General features: G+C 39.2%; 2 protein-coding genes across 3 annotated transcripts; one reads left to right on the top strand and one right to left on the bottom strand.

Moving 5' to 3' along the window:
• Positions 1-619: 619 nt before the first annotated feature.
• Positions 620-18003, bottom strand: parp14rs1 (poly(ADP-ribose) polymerase family member 14-related sequence 1). 2 transcript variants are annotated; one of them, XM_028590374.1, is made up of 17 exons: positions 17414-18003; positions 17174-17286; positions 16555-16585; positions 10973-11254; positions 9121-9345; positions 6769-8999; positions 6278-6508; positions 5799-6020; positions 5179-5257; positions 4651-4812; positions 4337-4399; positions 3817-3993; positions 3379-3597; positions 2661-3275; positions 2282-2418; positions 1779-1953; positions 620-1434 (listed from the first exon to the last, which is right to left on the bottom strand). In XM_028590374.1, exons 1-17 carry the CDS (start codon positions 17586-17588, stop codon positions 1151-1153), a joined length of 5421 nt encoding a protein of 1806 aa, XP_028446175.1. In that variant the 5' UTR covers positions 17589-18003; the 3' UTR covers positions 620-1150. The 2 variants fall into 2 exon arrangements, with proteins under 2 accessions (XP_028446175.1, XP_028446176.1); XM_028590375.1 differs by having other exon boundaries at positions 4651-4797.
• On the top strand, positions 17353-24601 carry parp9 (poly(ADP-ribose) polymerase family member 9). The gene is made up of 8 exons (XM_028590376.1): positions 17353-17808; positions 19263-20144; positions 20519-20749; positions 21656-21868; positions 22213-22273; positions 22602-23110; positions 23382-23541; positions 23724-24601. Exons 2-8 carry the CDS (start codon positions 19278-19280, stop codon positions 23996-23998), a joined length of 2316 nt encoding a protein of 771 aa, XP_028446177.1. The 5' UTR covers positions 17353-17808; positions 19263-19277; the 3' UTR covers positions 23999-24601.
• The last annotated feature ends 163 nt before the right edge of the window (positions 24602-24764 follow it).

Raw genomic sequence — 24764 nt, 5'->3', positions numbered from 1 at the left:
CAGTAAGTCTGTGATTTCCTGGCCTGTCTCGCTTGGGAGGAACATTAGTCATATGTATGCTTTGTTAATGGAAATGCAGCTCTTAAACGTTACATTTTAAGACCTAGAAAGCTGACCTCAATGTAAGTGCTTTTGCAGATTCGTTTTATATTCCCTTGGTAAATGTTATTATACATGTTTATTACAAAAAAAACTACTTATTGCCCTGTACTGAAAATAAATGATAAGCCAAACATTGTTTTTTGAGTAAAAAATTAACCATGACTTAACATTGATGTTGGAAATATTCTGTAAATGAACAGGTGGGTTAGGCTTACATGTAAAAGTAATGGTATAATAGTTACAAAACGTGATAAGCAGGTTTTTATTAATGTATGTGTTTAGGTTGTATTTGTTCCTCAATTTTTGTTCCCGTACAGTTTGGAAATTGTTCATTTTCTTTTAAAATATACTGTATATATTCCATTGGTTATATAAAACTAGAGAAAAAAACAGGGAGAAAACGACGGTAACAGGCAGGGTTTTACGTAGTCTGCATTTCAAAGATATGTAAGGAACATGAGTTTGGACAGTTGGACACAAATATATACTAACTATATAGAAAACAATCAACACAGTGTGCTTGTATTAACTTTTATTTGTACAGACTTGTTTACCTGAACAGCAGTAAACTTTCAATTTTGCTTTCAAAACCAAAAGTGATTGTTAACCTGATATACACATGCATACGCAGACAAGCTCTTATTATTCCATGATTTCCTGGAACAGAGAAGGTACTTTCCAGCAGCCTCCCACGTGCCACTAACAGTGTAAAATGTTCAGTGAAATTACAATGTGCATAACATATAGGCAAAAATGTGTTTCAACAACCCTCTCATTTTCCTTTCATTGTTTGAGTTCTTGCATAATTATTCTGTAGTATGACAGAGATATGTTCAAGGCACTATATGGATCCAACTATTGATACCTTCATAACTTACCCATGGGATCATTACAGGTTGCTCGTAAACTAAGTTATTATATAACAGAAGTATAAACCAAATGTCAAAAAAAGAAAAACATGAATTAGCCGATGATTCATAGCAAACACTTATTTATGTTAGGTGTATGTAAGGCATTTGTATTAAGTTAAATCTCAGTGCATGGCAGTCTACTTGAATGTAATCAAATATTCAGGATAAGCCTGGCTGTCATGGAAGATAACAAACATGGTGGGTTTGGCCACGTTGTCCACGACACTGTCGTACTTCTGGACCGAGACGGGGCCCTTGGCCGGCGGGATGATCATGTTTTGTTGTCCGGCGGTGAAATCCCCGGTTAGCACTCGACAGAGGTACATGCACTTCTCCCCAGTTTGATTCGGCTTGGAGTAGGTGTTTGAGGCAGAGTAACTAGCATTGACAGCAAAGTATGTGCCATTGCCATAACAAGCAGCTGAAAATGCAAAACGATAGAGTTAATCTGTGACGTAGTTACTTTGATTTTCTTATTTGTTATTTTCATAGTAAATATTCAGAAATAACAACTGAAGTATTCTGAACATCCATTAAAATTAAGCTGGGACGGTAACTTATTTCTTAATATAAGTTTTATATATATATATATATAAGTATAATTGTTCTAAAGCAACTGAGGTGCTAAATTGATTGTGATAGTGATTTAAAAAAACAAACTACTAATCAATACTATAAGGAACGGGCTGTGTCCCTCTGGAATTGTTACAATTGTCGATACAGATTCTGGACATTTGTCCCATGTTTTCAACTTAAACTTCTTACCGTTCTTTCCTGCGTAACTCCGGTTGAAGCCGTGCTCGTTGATGTGGTTCACCGTGGTGTGGCAGGTGCCGTGGAAGAGACGTCTCTCGTTGTTCTGATGATTGTTTCTCTGCTCCATGTCGCGCTTCTTGATCTGTAGGCTCTTCCACAATACAGGGTTCTGGATCCTCTCGATCTAAGAGGAGGGCAGAGAACATTATTGAGTGTCTGAGTTTTAGTTTAGTTTCTATTACATTATCTGCTTGTCCTGTATAATGGATGTTTTAATATTTAAAAGAAATAGATGTATTGTCAATGTCAAAGTTCATTTATTTATGTAGCATGTTTAAAAACAACTGGGTTGACCAAAGTGCTTTACAAGGTAAAAACAACAATAATGCAACAACTGAATACAGAGTACATCACAAGGCGTATTAACTCCACCTGACGGGTCATTTGATGTAGATTTGAAAAATAAAACATGAATAATTACATACACTGAGTCCATGGTAAATGCAGTCTACCTTAACAACGTTTTGTTGGCACGTGGCCCGGAACAGATTCAGGACTTCAGTGTGCTCCGCCACCCCGGCCGCGATGGGGACAGCCAGGCACGAGGTGTTGGCTGGCATTACATCCCAGAACTCAGGCACGTCTTCATCTAGTGGCATAACAAACTATTTCATTTTTGGTGCAACAATTTATTATTATGTGTAACAATTTATTTTTTTCAAACAAATAATATATATATAATAACTATATATACATTGTTCACTCATTTGTGGTTTAATTGCACTTTATTCTGTCTGCATAATGAAGACATAATCAGTTTCCCCTGTGTTACTGTGGATGTTAGGCAGGACACAGAAGCACGGTTGCAACAAATAACATGTTTGAAGATACCTTTTAGTCTGTCAATGCGCTTTATCTGCAGGGTGCGTCCCTGGTTATCAGTGGCAGGTCCCTTTGGCATGGTGACGGTGTAGTTTTGACCCTGGACTGTAACTTTTACATTCGGTAGCTGCTTTTCCAATGCTTGCTCGAGCTCGAAGTTGCTCATTGAATCAAAGCTCCGAAACTGTTGCCCCTGCTGCAGGTACTGCCATTCTGCCACTGTGCCCGCCATCTCCACTTTCTTCTTCAGCTCCTCCTTATCTCTCGCCACCCTCAGCATCTTATGGATCTCATGGCTGGCTTTGAGCACATCCTTGCTGAGCCCCTCGATGGTGACTGAGGCCTGGGCCATCTTGCTCTCAATCTTTATTGTCACGTCCATGGTTTTCTGGATGTCAACAATGCGCTTGTAGTCTGCATCAGAGAAGCTAAGGATGGAGTTGTCTTGAATGCAATTGATTTCTTGCTCTTTGGATATTAGGTCGTTGATCCACTGCTTGGCTGAGTCTACTTTTACCTGTGACTCACCGCAGATGTGGAAAGCAGCAGGGTCCACTTTCAGAGCCTCAATGACAAAATCCCCTTCTTTCTTTGGCTTGTCATCACTTCCACTAATAAATAACGCTGCAAGACCAAATTCCAAGGTCAAAATCAGGAAAGTAACATTTAAAAGTGATTATGAATTGAAGAATATGAACACCAAAATGATTCTTTTCACTGTTCTTACATTTGATTTTGGAGCCAATGGTTCCCCAGAACCCTCCTGTTCCTTTCGGGTCAGTGGCTTCTCTTTGTTGCATACTGCTGCAGAACTCATTTAGCATGGGTTGCTGGAAAATAACTATGCGAATTGTCATCAGGGGTCCGGCTGGGTATTGGCTCAGGACGTCAACCACTGCATCCAACATGGCGTCTGCCACTTGTCTTGCCTGAACATTGCCTTGACCTGAAAGGATACAGCATTAATTACTTTTGCGACTAATTCTGTAAGTGTGTACAAAAGGCACTATCCAAATAAAAATAAAAAGACTGTACAAAACACATTGAAGAAGCTGTAATTTCTGAGTTTTGTACATGTACACACACCCCTCAACCAAGATAGATTTAAAGATACATGTCAAGACTTGACAAATGATAAACGCCACATCCTGTGAATAAATCTCACCTGTGCCAATGGCAGGAAATGAGACAGAAGTGTGTGAGTTTTTCACACACATTTGGAGTGCATCTTTCACAACCTTGTTGATTTTTACTGGGTCCGTCTGTCCAGCTAGGTGGAGGATCTTCTTACACTTGAGGTTGCCTGGCTGGGTCATTATCATGCCTGTGTTGGGCTGGGCACCTACAGGTGTAGACAGTGGATTTAAATGCCTTTGAACCTTGACAACCGTGTGTGTGTGTGTGTGTGTGTGTGTGTGTGTGTGTGTGTGTGTGTGTGTGTGTGTGTGTGTGTGTGTGTGTGTGTGTGTGTGTGTGTGTGTGTGTGTGTGTGTGTGTGTGTGTGTGTGTGTGTGTGTGTGCGTGCGTGTGTGTGTGTGTGTGTGTGTGTGTGTATTTAGGCCATACTCAGTTATGATTACAGAATTGGCTTAATAATTAACTCTTTATCCATGTCATTAAAGTACCAAGCAAGAAGATTATTATACTGTGTTTGGTGTCAACTCTTTGAGTAAATGTTTCCTTACCGAGGTTTTGGCATTCTGCATCAACAGCCTGACCAGCTGCATCCATAATGGCCTTCGATACTCCTAGAAGGAAGGAAGACAAACACAATATCATATATAAAATCAATATAAAATCAATATATAAATATAAAAACAAACAGGATTATGTGTGGCATTCAGGTGTCAAATATTTTGCCTTGTAGTGGATAGTACTTTTAAGGTATCATACCTCTAAAGTACTCTCCACTACATGTACATATTCATTTTAAATCTAAAAAGAATCTGAAATTATACTTGTTTTTGCATTGTTGAAACAACGCTAAGCTATCATTTACCTGACTTAAGAGAGAAGGTTTCATTGGTGGAGTTGACGATGACATCAGTGGTCTCCTTGGTTATGTCTCCCGTGACAACCTGTACGGCCACACTTCCCATTTTGGTCTCATGCATTCCTGAGCTCGAGACAACTTTAGAGAAGGGACCTTGAGGCAGTAGACATAGGAAAAGAATTAACAGTGGTACAAAAGCCCCTTAAATAAAGCTTTTTGTTAAAACAAAAACTACTCAGTACTTTTGAAATGACAAATTAGTTTATCGAAAAGAAATTGCATAACTTTATCATTACTGAACTATTTAAATCATTCAATTACATTTTTTTTGTTTTTTTCAGTTTCCGCTTTATAAATGCTATGATCTGCCTGCTATTCTGCATAGCATTACAAAATAAATATTTTTTTGTTGGGTGTATAAATATACTACAAAGTGTTTCAGTCAATAATTATATGTTATTTTTTCCTTACACATTTCTAAATACAGCATTATATTATAATTGCACGTTAAGATTTTGCAACAATGTCACCTACCTGTACTTTGTTGGGAAGTCGTGGGCAATGGACCAACTGAGGCATTGGGGAACTTCTTTGTAAATTCATCACTAAAAACCTGGAGACAGAAGCACAGAGACACCTGATAACTAAACACTCACAAATACCACGGCACAACAGAAGAAACACAAACACTCCTCTTTGTTAACAGTGCTGTAGGAGTGAGTTATTATTAATGGTTCACACTTTGTTTATGGTTGGCATTTTTCAATGCATGCCCCGGTCCCCCACTGACACTAGATGGGTGACATTGATGTGAAACTAAGGCATGGTCAGTGCGTGATCAGATTGTGGCCTCTTAGCACTGGGTGAAAGTTATTATCTTTGGGCAGCCAGCCAATCACATTCAAGTTATTCTACTATAAAAGATGCCTTTTGTCTCTTTGGCAGAATATATGCTTTGACTTCTGGGCTTGGTAATAAGGTTGCCATGATTGTTTTGTGCATTATTTCATGCGTGTTTAAGTGCTTACAGGCAATTTTCCACGACCAAATAAACCAGGAGTAAAATCTTTAAATTATCATTTTAAATTAATCTAAAACTTTATTTTAGTACTGGGGGCATGGAAGTACTACAAAGCTTGTTTTTCTTTCCTTACCTGGATAGTCTGTGCATCTTGTGAGTATAGGATGATCACGACCTTCTTCAAGTGCTTAGGTTGTTTCTTACTGCTAAATGCTAAGATTTCGTCCAACATCAATGATGCTGCAAGGTCTTTCGGGAAACCCAAGTTTCCAGTGCCAATGGCAGGGAAGGATATGGAGGTCAGACCACCCTCCTCTGCCTTGCCCAGGCAACCCTTGTAAATGCCACTCAAGGTCTGGAAGGCAAAACATAAATGCTATTAATATCTAGGTAAAATGTATCGAAACAACCCCTGCAACAAAGATATGACTTGTGACCAGAAACGGAGCAGACAATAAAACTGAAAGCAATCTGTGTTACACAAATTAGCTAGATAATGTTTTACATGACATGCAGAGAAAGGTAAGAGCACGAAAATGTAGACCTTTCATCAAATTCCGATCATACTGTACAAGTCATTTAACCCTAAATGTACATGATGTAACACTTTACCTTGTCAGCTGTGCCTTGTCCCTTGTCCCAATGAGGTGCAACTACATGAAAGACCTTTTTGCTCTTCAGCTTGCAGCCATCAGTAATAATGATCTCACCGAAATTTCCAGTGGCATTATTTGGGTTTACCAACTGCTGAAGTTTGGGTCCAGCCATAGCCAGGATGGCACTGGAAACTGCCCCTCTGTTCAGCGCAAGATCTTCAAATACAGTATTCACCGTCACCTCCGTCTAAGAATGTGTAAACAAAATGTTATCAGTTGCATGTTCTTCCTTTCACAACATCTTTATTATTTAATAGAAGAGTAAAGAATCCGGGCTGTAAGAAATCGTTCAGAAAACAATCATTCAAGCCCTATAAGACTACATTCAATGATCGAAATACTTAAGAGCTAGAGGATAGAGTCAGTAGTTAAATCCTACACACTAAAAATGTAATCCCTCTGTAGGAATGTTTCACTCCTAAACTAATTGTTGGAAATTGAAATTACCGTGGCATTCTCAATATTCCCTTTAGTGAGAGTGATGTCCAAGCCCTCTTTGGTCTGCGCTTGACCCAAGCAGTTTGGGTCGGATGCAGCATGTTTCACAGGGGACGACTTGGTGGTCTTGGTAGGTAGAGTTTGTTGAGAAAGACTGACACCTTGATTTCCAAACTCCTTTCTGACAGCTGCCTCCATAGCCTGAACAGTATTGTCGTCATTGTTCACCAAATGGATCTTCTTCAGGGCGTTGTGGTCATACCCATCACAGTATTCCTTCACTGCTTTGACGATGGTGGATGCACACAAATCGAGAGGAAAGCCTTGGTTCCTGCTGATGGCGGGCAGAGCCACAGAGACGCAGCCGTGCTTTGCAGCAAGTTCTAAGCTTCCCATAACAGTTTTTTTCAACTTAGTCAGAGGCTTCTGGGGATGAGCTTGATCAAACTGGGGTCCCACTGCATGGATGACTTTTTTGCAGCAAAGCTGCCCGCCTGCATCAGTTATGACACTATCTCCAGGCTTAAGCTGTCCATTCGAGTTAATTATTTTGTCACATATATTCTGCAACTCAGGGCCAGCAGCGTTAAGAAGTGCTAGTGAAAGACCTCCGTTATGTTGCAAGTTCTGATTAGAAGCATTGACAACTGCATGCACGGGGTAGCTGCACATATCTGCCTTGCAAACGGCTATTTCCACTCCATCAAGTGTCTGAAGCTGATACACAGGCTTTGGTACGTGTCTGTGGGCCAACTCATCAACCAGCTGGACCAGGCAGCCAGTTTCATGAAAGAGTGAGGAAACATACATGGCTTCTTTATCCTGGAAGAACTTCTTCCCTCCTGGCAACGGGACTTTTAATGTTTCAAAGAACACAGAAGAGACCAGGTTTTTAACCAAGGTCTTGCACTCTGCAACATCAACTCTAGAACCACTGAGACAGATGGCATCCTTTTGGTAAGACACCACAACTTTTTCTGCCACTTGCTCCAACAAAGATGTTTCATGTTTTTGAATGTATTCAACTATGGCGTCGGCCTTGACCACAACGCTTTCTTCAACTTGAGCATTCTGAGTCAAGAAGTCATCAAGTTCACTGCTAACTGTTGTGACCCTATCCTTGTGGCCAGACACCACCACTTGTTGCCCAGTGGTGTTGATTAGAATTCTCCTGCACGACTTATCGTCAGCATTCTCTAATTGACTGACCAGGTCCTTCCACTCTGGCTTCTCCAGGACATTAATGTCTTCAACATCAGTGTATTGAGATATTAGCAGCCTCCCCAGGTGGTCTTCAGCATCCTTCAGATCTCTGTCGGAAGAAGCAAGGAGCTGCACCTTGTGTGCATTGATCTCAAATGCTGCATTTATTCCATTGGATGTAAGGAGGTCATTTGTAAGCTCCTCTTGTTCTTCCTCCTTCAACAAGTCAAGCACATAGTTATCTATTTCTAAATTCTGTCGTTTTAAGGCAAACATTGCATCATATATGACTTTGCTTGCTGCCAAAATCTCTTCCTGAAAGCCAGTTACTATCAAATCCGGTCTCTCTTTCCTAAATGACATTTTGAGTTCTGGGTACACATGTAGCAGCTTGTCCTGAAGACCGTCTTGATGCAGGATGTGGAAAATCGACGGCGACATTTTGATCTCTTGGGTCACGCTTAATGTCTCCCTCTTCACCCTTTTGGCAATCTCGTTTACTAGTTCACAAAGAGTTTGCTGTAGTCTGCTGACATCAGTCACAAGACCAACCACCGACAAGACACCACTGACTTTATCAGGCACTACAACCACATCCTCATTCAGTAGCATCTGTATGATCTTCTCCTCAGCCTCTTCCCATATGGTCTCTGGCTCTGGTCGGAGCTTCAGGGATTTGAATTTTGACAGAGCTTGTGCAAAGGCTGACTTTACAGTATCTCTCCACTCTTTGATGATGGCTTTGGCATTATGTTGCTGTAGTAGTGAAGATAAGGGGCTCAGGCACACAGTAGATTGGGTGAGGTTTACGCTGCAGAAGTCTTTTGCCAATTGACTATAAACACTCTCTGCTGCCGATTGATTGTCATTTAGGTATCTCCAGACAGCTTTGTCAATGGGTTCCGAGAGGGCAGCAGGGAGTTTAAGTGAGGGCTTATCTTTGCCATACAGGGCCGTTCCCAAAGATATATAAAATGGATACACTTTGATCTCTTCCTGCTTGATGTGATGCTTCTTCTTCATGATTTTCTGAACAGCTATGGGGGGAAAAATTCCAATCCATTATTACATTGCCGAATTTACTAGAATTCATCTAAAAAGTGCCAATTTCTGATGACATACAGTAGAATATTTAATGTGTACTGTAATTTGCATTACCTTTAAGGTCTTTAAAGGTGATGAAGAGAGACTGCTCTGCTTCCTTAAGCACGAATTTTTCCACATCCCCACCTGCATTCTCAAAATAAAGGCGGAGGAGATCTTCACTAATATTTTGTATGTCCTCAACTACAACTTGCTCTGTGAGTTCAAGAGGCCGGACTGATAGTCCCTTCTTAGCGAACGTCCTGTTTTTGGGGCATCTTGTCACGAAATCTGTGTTTTCTGTGAGATAGTGATAAAAAGGTAAGGTAGTTAGGCAATAACCCTTAAAACACAAAAAATAAACAGCTCTTTGTGCTTTCTTAGAAAACAGCATCAGCCTTGTTGGGACCTTTCTGTAAGTTTCTGTTCTGTCAAGTTTTTATGAGCTGGTTCACATTTTGTTTATCTCAAGCACATGCAGAAGGAAAACACATGCATGCACCTGTACCAGCAGGTGACATGATTCACAATCCTGCGGATGTTTTCACACAAATCCACTGATAGACAGCCTGCAGCAGTAATGAGCCAAGGAACATAACAATGTGCCAACAAATGCAGGGAAGAAGAAGAAGATTGCTAGCCTGCCAACGTAATGGTAAACTGATGCTTTTGAATTATTAAAAAAAACGTAGCATTGCAAATATTTTAAGAAGGGGAAATATATATCAAATTTGTTTCAAGATACAATGATTCACACATAGGCCTGTAACAATTATTACACATAATTGTCAATTTTTTTACATAATCAACGTTTCTTTGTTTAACCGCAATTAATTGATAACATTAGCTAAGGTCTTGAGGGTTATGACTAGTAATTGTTGACTTTGTTTAGATGTGCCAAATTGTATTTATATATAAGTCATTATTGGTCAGATTATATATTTTTATTATTTAAATTTTTAGTTGTTGGCACACCCAATACACGTTCATAGCAACAAAAATGCCAAGGGGGTGATACGGTTAGTAAAAATGTTTTATGATAATACGAGGCGTGGTTTACTTTATAGGCTTTGTACTTGTGTTATTACATTATCTGGGTCAAATAACAGGGAGATAACCAAAAGATGTATCCTGGAATTCAATCAAAACTTTAATTTGTTTTTAAAAAGTAATACATGAATTAAGATTTTTAAATTTGAATGAAAGAGACAATTATATTGTTAATCGCAATTATTTCTGAGACAATTAACTGTACAGCAAAATTTGGAATTGTTACAGCTCTATTCACACAATGCATTTTGGTGAAAAACACTGAATTTAAACATAACTTAATTTACAAGAAAAATCACTAAAAAAGGTACTTTAAATGTTCATCGGTAATTCATAAAAAGTACATCAATTTGTCAGGTTCTATTGCATTGCTGATCAATAAGTGTATATTCTGTCATATATATGGCACGTATGTTTTCTGCTGGCAAACAGCAGGAATGTTATATTGGCTACTAGTATTTACGATGAGGACACCTCTGTGTTCTTTATCTGTGCTGCTCATTTGTGGTCTGCGAAAGTGCAGGAATCACATCATTTCTCACCACTCGCAGAAAGTAATTTGTGTGGGATTAATTTTGACTAATTGACTTTATTGTTATGCAAGGTCATGTTAGCTTGAGCCATCAGCTGCCTATTAATGTATGTCATAAAGTCATGTTTTCTCATACAATTTCTTTTTTTTCGCAGCAGCAGCAGCAGCAGTTTTGTGTTATTTCCTAATCAAAAATCACCAGAGGGATGCTGGAGATTATACAAGTGCATCCATGATTGTCTGTAAAATGAAAACCTCAGCATAAATTAATCTTTTTGGAACTATTGTAGGATCACACACACACATACACACACACACACACACACACACACACACACAAAGTACCTTTACCACTCTGGAAAGTCACCACAGCAGAGGCGATGCCAGGAAGGACTTCCAAAGTGAAGCTTTTGCTGGCAGATGGAGAGTCAGGATCCTTTAAAATGTTCTCCACCAGCATCTCCAAAAACTCCTGGTTCAAGTTCTCTGGAATATTTTCTAAAACCGCCGAAGTAGAGCAAAGCTCTTCGTCTGCTGTCTCATCTTCTCTGCCTTTCGCCTCTGAGGGAACGACCGCAGGTGTGCCTTCATCTGCGCTCGACTGCTTGTTGATAACAGCAACATCCGCTGTTATTGAGACATGAAGGTTAAGTGACTGAACACACAGTTCTTAATGAGGTCAGATCATTTAACACCATGAAGGAAATCTCTATTTGTGTTTATTCCAAGCGTTTCTCCATGTTTGATTTATTTAGGTGGCCACTCAAAGATATTTAATTATTTTTAAAATTTGAAGTGATGCTTACTAGCATGTCATAAAGCACAGTACTTGTGTTTTTGCATGTCAGTATAGCCCATAGACTGTAGAATATTAATGGTCAACACATCCGGTTCGGCGAAGTGCTGCAAATGCGTTGGTGCCTTAAACCTGCATTGTATCTGAATTCCAGTAGGGGGCGACACGTGTGGTTGCAAAAGGAGTTCAGTTTCTGTAGAAGTCTATGAGAAAGTGACCCACTTCTCACTTGATTATTACCTCAGTAAACATCTTCATAATGAGTTTATGGTCTCAATCGCTAGTTTTAAGTCTTCTGCAACACAGAATGATGTTCATTTTTTTGAATTATGGTCTCGATTTTAAAATCGACGATAAAGCAGGGGGTGTTTTAGGGCGTGGCTATGTGATTGACAGTTCACGGCCTGTCTTATATGTAATATAACTATGGGACAAAAATATATTTAAAACCTAGCGAAGCTGAATCTGATCAAATTATGTAGGCTAGCTTTCAGCAGCAGTTGCATCCAGATCACCAGTGAAAGCATGTAACGTAACGTAAAGTGTAAGCAGCATTGTCAACTCTCAGCTAACGTCACGGTCAGATACTGCCCAACAGTGTATGGCTCCTCCCTCGTCTAAAATCATCACATCTGCAACCAGGAAGGCTGCGCCCCCAATGGCAAACTCGACAACTCATAGCAGATCTCCACAAACCAATGGATGAGGTCACACATGCGCTGTCCATTCATATTTACAGTCAATGGTATAGCCTAATTGCTACTAGGAGTCATGTGCACAACACTGACTGGAGGAAAGGAGGGGAGTGGTTTAACAGCCATTTTAGGTCATTAACTGTGACTTAAAACAAGTGAGACACAGCTTGGCCATCGTAATTTATTTTCATGTTATTTATGTTTACATTACATTACAACCAACTACGCAAACACACTCTAATTTAAAAAAATATTTAAAAAAAGGGTGAAAGTGAGAGAAAGCGCGCTAGAGAGAGCAGGAAAGAACAAGTGAGAACCATGCAGAGGGAATCGAAACTGAAACTAACTGTAAAAACAATCAAACCTGGAATGGTGGCTTGGTTTGGAAGGAAATTATGGTCTAGCAAACTCCCAGGTACTTGTTATTGTTTTCTTGGCTTTTATTACATTATTGCCTGATAAATACATGGTTACATTTGCTACTGCTGATGTATTGTGCAACAATGTGTGTCTGTTTAAGTATATGTTATGTTAAATACAGGTTTGAGTGTACTTGTTTCAGTGTAAAACTTCACAAAAATCTTACACACAAAACATATGTATATCTATACACAAAGGTCTGGTTTGGCTGACCTGAAATGGCATATATTATTTGACCACAGAGCATGTGGCCACAATGGCAAACCAAACGACACAAGTTTTGCACATTACAGAAATGAATCAGACTTACAAGGCTGAGTTCCTGGTTTAAAAAGGTCCAGTGTGTAACGTGTTTAGTTGTTAATTATCAAAATCTGTGTTGCCCGTTCACTAGGGCTGAAACGATTCCTCGAATAACTCGAATAATTCGATTACAAATCCTCGATGCAAAATAACTTGCCTCGAAGCTTCGTTAAATCAATGTTACAAACGTTGTATCGCTCACGGACGGTGTTTCCGCACGGAGCATTATTACTGTCGCACACCAGACGCTGCTTAGTCTGCTGCTGGCGACACATGTTAGAGCGTAAACAGCGAGGGGCTAAGAGAAGAGACAGGCTGGAGAAAACAACAGAAAGTGTCCAAAGTTTGGAATCAGTTCAAACGTAATTAAAATGAAAACTCTGTACAGTGTGTCTACTGCGAAATCAAACTAGCTAGTCTAACTTAATCCCCCATTCCACGAAGTGGACCCGACAAAAGTAAATCACAGCGTCGTATGGACGATGAAACTACACCAAACACAACAACTACCAAAAACAAAGACAAGAAAATATATAGTGGTGACCACGACCTGATCTAAAGAGCTGACGCGTTGACTATCCCTTCGGAAAAACAGCTGATAAATATATAGATATATATATATATATATATATATATATATATATATATATATATATATATATATATATATATATATATATATATATATATATGCATATCTATATATATATATATATATATATATATATATATATATATATATATATATATATATCTTTGGTGTCCTTGAGAGTTCAACATACAGCAAATTAAAAAAATCATGCAAATGGTCACAGCATGGCGCAGCATTTTAGAAAAAGCAAAAGGAAATACAGTAAAGGCACTGCAAAAAGTTAACAACAGAAAATGTTTCCAGGGGACACTAAAAATGGATGCACATGGCTAGGAAACACTTTGTAGATTATGAAGTTATAAAAGTCGGCAATCCGTCAGTGATGTTGGAAAATGACATGAATGTTTTTTTTACTGTGATGGCATGATTCAGATATTATTGCAGATATTTGCTGTTAACTGTAAACTGCGTTAGCCTTTTGCTTATTATTATAATATCATCTACGTCTCACTTTTTAGTGTGCCCTGGAAACCGTTTCCATTGTGTTGCGCATGTGGCATCGAATTGGTGAAGATGTTTCTTCATCAGTTTGTGTTGAATCTATTTGCATGCGTTTTCTTAATTTGCAGTGCATTGAACTTTCATGGCCAGAGATATCACCTATGAACACTCAAAACTGTACTTATTGATCTTAAGAGATTACTAATTGAGAAAACATTTATTTCTGAGTTGAGGAATTCCTTCTTGTTTTCACATCAGTATGGTTTGAATGGTGGGCCGCAAAGTTTAAATGATCACAGAAAAGTGTTTGTTTAGTGCTGGTTATATCCATATATATATATATATATATATATATATACAGTGGGGGAAATAAGTATTTGACCCCTTGCTGATTTTGCAGGTTTGCCCACTTACAAAGAATGCAAAAATCTACAATTTTAATCATATGTACATTCTAACAGTGAAAGACAGAATCCCAAAGAAAATTCCAGAAAATCACATCATATGAATTTATTAAAATTGATAACCATCTGATGAGGAAAAACAAGTATTTGACCCCCTGGACAAACAGCATGTTAATATTTTGTAGAAAAGCCATTATTGGCCAGCACAGATGTCAAACGGTTTTTATAGTTGGTGACAAGGTTTGTGCACATTTCGGCAGGGATGTTGGCCCACCTCCTCCCTGCAGACAGCCTCCAAACCATTCAGGTTCCGAGGTTGTCGCCTGGCAACTCAATTTTAAGCTCCCTCCAAAGATTTTCAATCGGTTCAGGTCTGGAGACTGGCTAGGCCACTCCAGAACCTTGATGTGCTTCTTCTTCAGCCACTCTTTTGTTGCCTTGGCGGTGTGCTTAGGGTCGTTGTCGTGCTGAAACACCCATCCTCGACCCATCTTCAGCTCTCTCACTGAGGGAAGGAGATGTCGGTCCAGAATTCCACGATACATGGCCCCGTCCATCCTCCCCTCAATACGATGGAGTTGTCCCGTCCCCTTGGCTGAAAAGCACCCCAAAGCATGATGTTGCCACCACCATGCTTGACGGTGGGGATGGTGTTCTTTGGGTTGTACTCGGTGTTCTTTGCCCTCCAAACACGACGAGTTGAGGCCAAAAAGTTCTATTTTGGTCTCATCTGACCACATCACCTTCTTCCAGGCCTCTTCTGATTCGTCCAGGTGGTGAATGGCGAACTTCATGCGGGCCTGTACATGTTTCTTCTTGAGCAGGGGGACCTTGCGTGCGCTGCAGGATTTCAATCCATGACGGCGTAGTGTGTTACCAACCGTTTCTTTTGTAACTGTGGTCCCAGCTGCCTTCAGTTGATTCATCAGTTCCCCCCTTGTGGTTTTGGGATGATTCCTCACCGTTCGCATGATCAGGGACACCCCACGATGCAAGATCTTGTGTGGAGGCCCAGACCGAGGGAGGTTGGCGGTGGTGTGGTGCTTCTTCCATTTCCTGATAACTGCACCGACAGTTGATCTTTTCTCTCAAGTTGCTTTCCGATTCTCTTGTAGCCCATCCCAGCCTTGTGCAGATCAACAATCTTGTCCCTGATGTCCGTGAGAAAGCTCTTTGGTCTTGCCCATGGTGGTGATGTTGGATGCTGGTTGTTTGGGTGTCGACAGGTGTCTTTTATACAGGTAACGAGGTGAGGCAGGTGTATTTGATGTAGATAATTGGTTCGGATTGGGGCTGTGTCTTAAAGAAAGACTAACTGACTTGTAGGAGCCAGAATACTTGCTGTTTGTCCAGGGGGTCAAATACTTGTTTTTCCTCATCAGATGGTTATCAATTTTAATAAATTCATATGATGTGATTTTCTGGAATTTTCTTTGGGATTCTGTCTTTCACTGTTAGAATGTACATATGATTACAATTGTAGATGTTTGCATTCTTTGTAAGTGGGCAAACCTGCAAAATCAGCAAGAGGTCAAATACTTTTTTCCCCCACTGTATATATATATATGGATATATATATATATATATATATATATGGATATATATATATATATATATATATATATATATATATATATATATATATATATATATATATATATATATATATATATATATATATATATATATATATTTTTTTTTTTTTTTTTTTTTTTAAAGATTTGTTTTGTGGCATTTTAGGCCTTTATTAGATAAGACAGCTTTGGACATGAAAGGGGAGAGAGAGGGGGAACGACATGCAGCAAAGGGCCGACCACTGTGTCGAGGACTGAGCCTCTGTATATAGGCACACACTACCAGGTGAGCTACCCAGGTGCCCATATCCAGATATATTTATAAAGATAACAGCGGTTAATAATTGAAACTAACTTTTTGCTCAGCACATAAACAATATGATTAACTTGTTATTAGTAGACTATATCTTACCTATGGATAAAACTGACTGCCGTTTATGGAATTTTTGTATTCAAGCTACCATAAATTCCCTTATTCACATACTGTACTACATTAGAAGATGTGGGTGTATGTTTCTGTGTGTGTGTGAATCTGTTCAAGAAACAATCACATATCAAAAATAAGTCAATAATGATATTTGATCTGATTTAACAAAACTCACTGTTACGGAGTAAGACACATTTGTTTTAATGAGTACTTACATGTCTTGTTAAGTCCGTCAGATGGAGCTTCCTGTATAGGATTGGAAAGGTATAATAATGAATCCCCTTTTTTAAATTTATAAATCACTCATGGCATCTCATGCACACTGCCCTAAATGTCAGATGGTTTGAAAAGGAATGGTGTCAGACAAATTATACATTTTTGTGTCAGTAAGGAGTAAGGCCCTTACACAATATCCTTTCCAAGTGTGTTGTGCTTCTGGTTTGGACCTCTATGATACCCAAACAGCAGGACTTGATAAGATTCTAAATCTCAGAATGTATCACCATCTTAGGTTTATGATTATTCACATGACTACAGTGAAATGGAAGCACGGAACTATTCTCTTTTACAACTTGACCCACACTGATAACAGTCCCATCAGATTCAGGGAAGGGAATGATCCCCAGACACTGTCTGATATTTGTCTGGCAGACAGTGAGGAATAGAAAAATATCATTGCCATTTCATTTGAGGACAGGAAGTGAATGTTATAGGAAATTATGGCAGATTTAACTTGCTTCGTGACCTCCCCATGTAGGCTCTTTTAACACCTAAATGACAACATAGCCTGCACAGTTGGGGCCTAAAAGATAAACACCTTTTTTGTATACTGACCTGCGTTGTTTCTGTTGTTGTTGTCTCATCGGTAGGTAAGCGAACTGTCAACTTTAACACGCCTTTATCCAAACTAATCTGATGCGCCTCTTTCCTCAAAACATTTCGCTGGTCTGTGGAAAACAAATACAACCACTCTCAGTAAAGAAGTCTATTTATAATAGTGGTATCGAAACTTTACGTTTTAGACAAAGTAAAGGTAATTATAAGCTACGGTCTAGTTTATCAGGCCAAACTTACCCTCCTCTCTGCGGAAGCGCAACACCGCTGTGCTGCTGCCATGTTCATACTCAACTTCACAGTCGCCACCGTTAGCTTTCTTACTTTGAAAGTATTTTACTAATTTGTTTTTTAATCTCGGTACGTTGTTTTCTTCGAGCTTCACGAGCAGAGCATACGCATATGCGTCGGCCATCGTGGCTGGTCCAACACCGTATGTCCTGCTTTACTTTCAGTTTTGTTTCTTAGGAAATGAAACGGTGACTTGTGTTTTCGACATCGTCGTCGAGCGCTGCCGTGGAGTGTTGACGCAGAATGGACTAAAGAGGACAGGTACATGTCTATGTACTGGTCAAACCGCACCCCGTCTCACTGTTTCGCTTTCTGTATTTCCTCGGTACTTTCCAGCGTGTTGGGTGAGTATAATATCTCCGCACACAATGCCCTTCCGTTAGTCTTTTAAATTTGTTGAAATTGATATAGCTAAGTGTTGAAATACATGTTGGACTTAAAGTATGGTTAATGGACTTAAACCTAGCATAAATCAGTTTGTTGTGTTGTCTCGTCAACACCGCATCAGCTCGCCCGCTCGCGCTGATATAAAAAAAAACAAAAATGGCGGTTTATTATACGTATCTACTATCTAAACCAAAAATGTTATGTAGTATTCTAACCTCTTTGTCTATACTAGTTATAAAAGTCATAATAAATGTTTAAACGGTGAAACGAATACATAGAATAGTACAGTATGTGTCTTTTGCAGCTTTAGTAGCGCGGTATTCCTAAGCTGTCAAAAATGAAGAACTTACTTGATGTCAATATACAGCAAAGCAAACTAGATTGTTAAGTGCAGTGCAATGGAGAGCAACTCAAGTGAGACGACTGCAGGACATCTCAGAAAACATAGTATTTTGGGCAAATGTTTTGTTTTCTCTTTCTAGTTTACACATTTTACAAAAAAATTAATAACTTGATTTTATACTAATTGCCAAGTAGTATACCAAGCATGTTAGTGTACACTATATTCTTTTTGTAGTATTATGGCATGGGAACACATTTTGCTCATGTCTTTTTGAGACAGCTGATTATTGAGTATTGAGTGGGATACCCTTGTACATTGGTTACTGTCACTGTCTCCATCTACTGGAGGGAAAGGAAAACAGCACTTATATCTGTCTGTCTTATATCTGGGTCTCGTTCAATCATTTCCCAATTCATCAAGAGTGCTCTCCAAGAGTGTGTGGCCGCAGACCTTCACTGTGGAGTCTACTCTCCAATTCATAGTAACATATTTCAGACCTGATAACGCTGTCAATAGCAGGGAATTAAGTTGTGTATTAAATGTTAAAATTATTATATATGTCTACAAAACTGTGATACATTTCACTGTGCGTTGGTGGGTTCCTGGTGCTGGGGCAACAGTTTACACAGCTCTGCATCAACAAATAGCCTCAGCTGAAGATGTGATTCCCAGCCGGTCTAATATAAGCTACACACTAGCTAAGTGTATAGGGGAGAGTTTTTACCTATGGAATGATACAATGCCATTGAAAGAGCTATGGTGTGGTGAATGATAACCAATAATCAAATCATGTACGCAGATTGACTGATAATCCTATTTTGTGCCTCACCTGCTGTTACTGTTTAAACATTTTAAAGACACTGACAATCATTTCTCTTCTGCCATAGCTATTTCTTACGTATTCACCTCAATGTATTTATTGAGCGTGTAAAGACTTTATCAGTCATTGTTTTGTGACTTTTGTCTTGATTCACTTTAAAAGTGATGTTTTCTAATGCTGTGTATCAAATATATTAAACACATACTGGTGTCATTGTAAGATTTACTCACACAACGTTTTTTCCATAGCTCTGTTTAGGAACCATGGACAGTAAATTAGATATTCCTCTTCATGGACCTTCGGTCAACATTGTGAGACGATGTGGATCTGCTCTGAGTGATGTCCTTCAAAGCAAATTTGGATGTGGGGCCACCATCGATGGTGTTGATTTTGAAAGAGGTCTGAGCACTTTGCAGCAGAGAGGACCACCCGTTGTCCCAGAGAGAAGGTTTGCTGTTAAGCTACATGGAGATGTTCAGGTGTCTGTGTGGAAGGCCGATCTCACCAATTTCCAGGTGGATGCTGTTGTGAATGCTGCTAATGAGCAGCTTCAGCATTATGGTGGCCTTGCTCTAGCTCTGTCCATTGCTGGGGGTCCACAAATCCAAAGAGACAGCGATGATTACATCAGCAAGTACGGTGGCTTGAAAACAGGAGATGCAGTTGTCTGTAATGCCTGGTCCCTACCATGCAAGAAGATAATCCATGCTGTGGGCCCATATCTATCAAAGTATCCCTCTACGTCAGATGTTTCGGCAGCTAAACAGCTGTTGGAGAGGGCCATCGTGAGCATTCTTGACAAAGTTAAGGAAAACCGTCTGCAGTCTGTTGCCATTCCAGCTATAAGCTCCGGTCTGTTCAACTACCCCCTGCCAGACTGTGCAAATGTGATAGTGACAACTGTGAAACGCTACTATGAAAGCTCTCGTCGAAGCTTCTCTTCAGAACATCTTCCTAACAATATCTTCCTTGTGAACAATGACGAGCCTACGGTCAAAGAAATGAATAGGGCCTGCCTTCAGATATTAACCAACAGCAGAACCAGAGGTGATGCCAAAACCTCGACACCGACTGTCCAGTTAGGAAATGTCCATCTGACACTGAAGAGGGGCAAAATTGAGGAACAGCATGTAAGAATCTGTAATGTTTTTTCATCAATTTGCTAATTACTTACCTATTTCATACAATGTGGATGGCTGCTTGTGTAAAAAAAAATGTATGCGTTTCTTTATTATTTTGAGGAATATTTACCAATAAGCTTTTACTCACATTTTGTGTCTGTTGTGGTTGCTCAAAGCATCTTCACAAACATGCACCTAGCGTTGTCCATAGTTGGATTGACATGTAAAGTACTACAGAAATATATGGTGTTATATGTTTGAATGTGTGCCTCAGATGGATTAATATAAGCTTCTGTTATATAGTCAATAGTCCCAGTATGTACGTAGTACTTGTTGCAAAACGCATGTTTGCCTTACCGTGTACTAACTATGTTTTCTCTCAGACAGATGTCATCGTAAACACTGCATCACCACAGCGAGACTTGAACATTGGTGAAATCTCCAAAGCTTTATTGCAGAGAGCTGGTCCTGGAATGCAACAAGAAATATATAATGTCCTTCAGACTGGACGTGTGATCATCACAAAGCCCTACAAGCTGCAGTGTAAACAGGTGTATCATACTTTTTGCACTGAAAAGTGGAAAAACCCAGCACAGCAGAGAGTGGCGCAGCAGGTACAGTATGAGATAACTGTTATGTGGCATTTAAGTAAAGGGATAATATATATAATGTATAAAATGCGTTAATAGTCTGGTTTATCCCAAACTGCAAATAAATCAAATATACAGTAGATTAAGTATTCACATCTCAGAAACATTCTTTCACAGTAATGAGTAATTTTGTTTTGATTTGTCTTACTGATCAAGAGAGCACATATTCCAAGTAGCATTACATAAAAAACAAAATTACAACTGAAAGCCTGAATACTGAAAATGCTGTTATAAAGAAAAAAATGTTAATAAAGTAAATATTACTGTATATACAGTAAGGGCGTGACGAGACACCCAGTTCATGAGACAAGACCCGAGATCGAGACGAGACAAGATTTTAACACTATTTTACAGAAAACTACAATGAAGAAATAAGACTGGAAAAATAGGCCTTTTATTCAATAGAAAGTCACAAAATGAAAACCGAGCACTGAAAGGTTTTGACATAAACTCAACTGACTGGCTTCTCTCCTGTATAACCAACAGTTACACCGTTACTTATTCCATATGTGTGGTGGAGAGAGAGTCTCTTCACTCAGAGAACCAAAGTTACAGTATTACCAAGCATTTTCTGGCAGTAGAGACCAAATGTTTTGTACTTGAATTTGTCATTGTACAGTAGACCGAGAGAAATAAAGCTTATTTTACTATTGTTTCACATGATTATGTTCTAAAGCACAAATAAACTACCATCAAACACTCAACAGATGATTTTTGTGAAGGAAAAGGAAGGAAGTAGGCTACTCTGGTATCGATTTATGACCATTATAGGACGAAGGGAGAAGGGGGAGGGCACGAGATCTCATCACACCTCCTAATATAAAGTGTTGAATGTATCCATTTATCTGTCCACTGATTTAATCATTTCAGATTCTTTTCGAGTCAGTATCAGAATGCTTATGGTTGGCGGCTACAAAACACAAGTCAATCGCCTTTCCTGCCATCGGCACTGGAGCCCTCGGGTTCGATAAAAAAGAAGTTGCCCAGATCATGTCAGATGCAGTGGCCGACATCGCCCAAAAGATCCCAAAGAAGTTGGAAGTTCACTTTGTCATATTTCCTTCTGACAACAACACATTCAAGGTTGTATTGCAACAATACAGGCATGATATTAGAATAATATTACCGTAAATGCAAGTTACAGTTATTTAGTAAATGTGAAATCTGTAATGTTTTAATTAAATAGCATTGTAATTCTATCTTGAGTAATATCTATCTGTTAGGTGGAATGTGGTTATGTTTTTACTCTAGTGTGAGACACGCCCTACACCTGTTGAGAACTTGTGTGACCGGGTTGGCCTGGTCACACAAGTTCAGTTGCCAGTACTCTCTAACTTACTAACTCAAATGCCATTAATGCTTTGTGACTGTGTCTTATACAAAATAAAAAAATACATTTATATGTATTAATGACCTTCTCTTTTTAGGCTTTTGAGGAACAATTCAGATATCTCCAGCAAAAGGCGTCTGATCCCAACTTTACACATGGTAACACAATATTTCCGTCATTTAATGTACACAAAGGTGTCTTTTGATGCAAATACTTATGGGGATGATGGTTATGGAATGCATCATACTACCTAAAGCACTGCAGTGCATAACACTAGTTATGATTTAAGAAACTAAATCTACATTATCCTTGTAGTGACCTCCATGTCTGCATATGATTTGTCTTTATTACAGCGGTTGCTGTAGAAACCAGTAAAGCTAATCTAGGACAGCTAATGTTAAAAATGACCAGCATAGTAGGAATGCATGTTTGACCAAACCTATTGCTGAAATGATTGAATATAACAGTGATCTTAAATTGCCGCAGTGGACGTAATGATGTCTTCTCAGCCAGCATTTGAGCACAGAGATGACTTCCATGGCGACAGAGCTCTCACTCCACAGATCAGCCTGATCGGCCCCTCTGATGAAACCACACGTGAGGCTGAGCGATGGCTCAATGGTCTTCTCTTCAAATCCTTGGGCAATGTTGTTATCCGCAACAACTTCATCCAGCACTTTGGCGAGAAAGAACATCTGCAACTATCCCGTCTCATCAAAGGAGGAGTCTCCATTGAGGAGTCCTTTGAGAACGGCCGTGCTGGCATAACTGTAAAGGGGGATTCAACTGAAGATGTCGTAGTCGCTGGGTTGCAGGTGGAGGCCATGCTCTGCTACATCCAGAAGGAGTTTGTCAAAGAGGAAGAACATGCCATGCTTTGTGCTTTGTTTTCAAAGGATCTGTCCTTTGAAAGAAAGACAGTTGACCGATCGAGCCCAGAGTTCTCAGAGAAACTATCTGCATTCAAAAAGCATGGGCTGCTGCGTATATTGAAGGTACAGTATATGTAAATGCAACATGCTTGATGATGTTGTGGAAAACTATAAAGCATTGTCATTTAAGTTCATGTCACAATTAGGTTGTTAATGTCTTTATATGGTTTCATGTATTTGACTTAGTCATGCTACACAGGCAGTTTGTGCAGTGGACATGTTCTTAAATTGGAGGCGTGTTTGTACCAACTCGTTTTAAATACTGTTAAATGTAATTAGCTACAAGTGTCTTATTTTAAACCACTGTTTGACCAGTAAAATATTTTATTTTTAGCTGGACAAAGTGGAGAACCCTACACTGGAAATGCTCTTTGACCTCAAGAAAAATCAGCTCCGCTGTTCCACGCCACGAACGATGTTTCAACGCATACCTGCACAGTTCTGTGAGATGGTCAGCCACGTTGGATTCCATGCAGAGTACGCACCACCTGATGGTATGATAATGCTTCTAGGAACAGCATTTGATAATGCTAACAAATTATTTTAATCAGTTAAATGCTAATTTTCTAGGAGTCTTTAAATTAGAATGAGACCTACAGATACAGAACATTGTTAGAAAAGGAAAAATAAAGAAAAAATACAGCTATTTTTCTTTTGTATCTTCCTCTCAATATAGAGCCAAAATATGGAGAGGGCATCTACTTTGCCGGCACGGTGGAGAAGGCCATGGAAGTGTGGAAGGTGCAAAAGGAGGAGTATCTGTACTTTGTGGAGGCCAAGGTGCTGACAGGAAACTCCACCCCTGGTACACCAGGTCTCATTATGCCACCTGCTGCGGGGACAGATCCACTAATCCTGTACGACAGCGTGAGTGGAGGACGTGATATCTCGGTCATATTTAGTGGTTATCAAGCTCTGCCCACATACATTATCACCTGTAAGATAGTCTGAAGAGTGGTTTCTTCACCGTTTCCTCTGGGTTTATCGTGCTGTATGGAACAAATACAAGTGTAGCAATGCTTACCCTACTAGAGGAAACTGGACAACAGGAAGATAGATTATTCTGCAAACAAGCTTATGTGCATTCTTGATTCATGTAATTGCTATTAGAATAAAATGTATTTTTGCATTACTCCTTAAAATCACAATGGAGGCCATTACTACAATATTGGCTTATATTTGACAACGATGTCATTCATTTTGAGTATCTTATCTCTTTCATTACTTGTTTCTTTCTTTTTGAGTGACTAGATTAAATTTATAGCAACAATAGCGTAATTTTACCACTGGATGAGTACTTTTTTAGTGGCACCACATGATACCATATATGCAAACATTGTATACAGTAAAACTGATTTTATTTTGTTTAGAGGACAACTAATATAACCCTTCATATAACGGGCAAACGTGAAAAGCTTTGGCTACAAGAACCTGATTGTAAAATAATTGTAAATTGTTCATAAAGCTATCAAACTCAACATGGAAATTGTGAAGGAGCCCATGGGGGCAGCTGGTTGTCTGATGCAGATATCAAAATTAAAGAATGTTAAACCAAAAATGAATTTACTGTATTCTTTTTTTGGTTTGAAGAATTTAGCAATTTCTGTTGACATTCAATTAAGTCACAACACTACTCCAGAGAATATGGAAACACAGTCCAGGTTTTTTTTAATATATATAATAAATAAATATAATAAAAACCTTAGTCTTCATCAGT

Source organism: Perca flavescens, chromosome 11, assembly GCF_004354835.1.
Source record: "Perca flavescens isolate YP-PL-M2 chromosome 11, PFLA_1.0, whole genome shotgun sequence".
Taxonomy (NCBI): Eukaryota; Metazoa; Chordata; class Actinopteri; order Perciformes; family Percidae; genus Perca; species Perca flavescens.
Note: the sequence above shows the minus strand (reverse complement) of the source record. Positions and strands in the feature narration are given on the sequence as shown.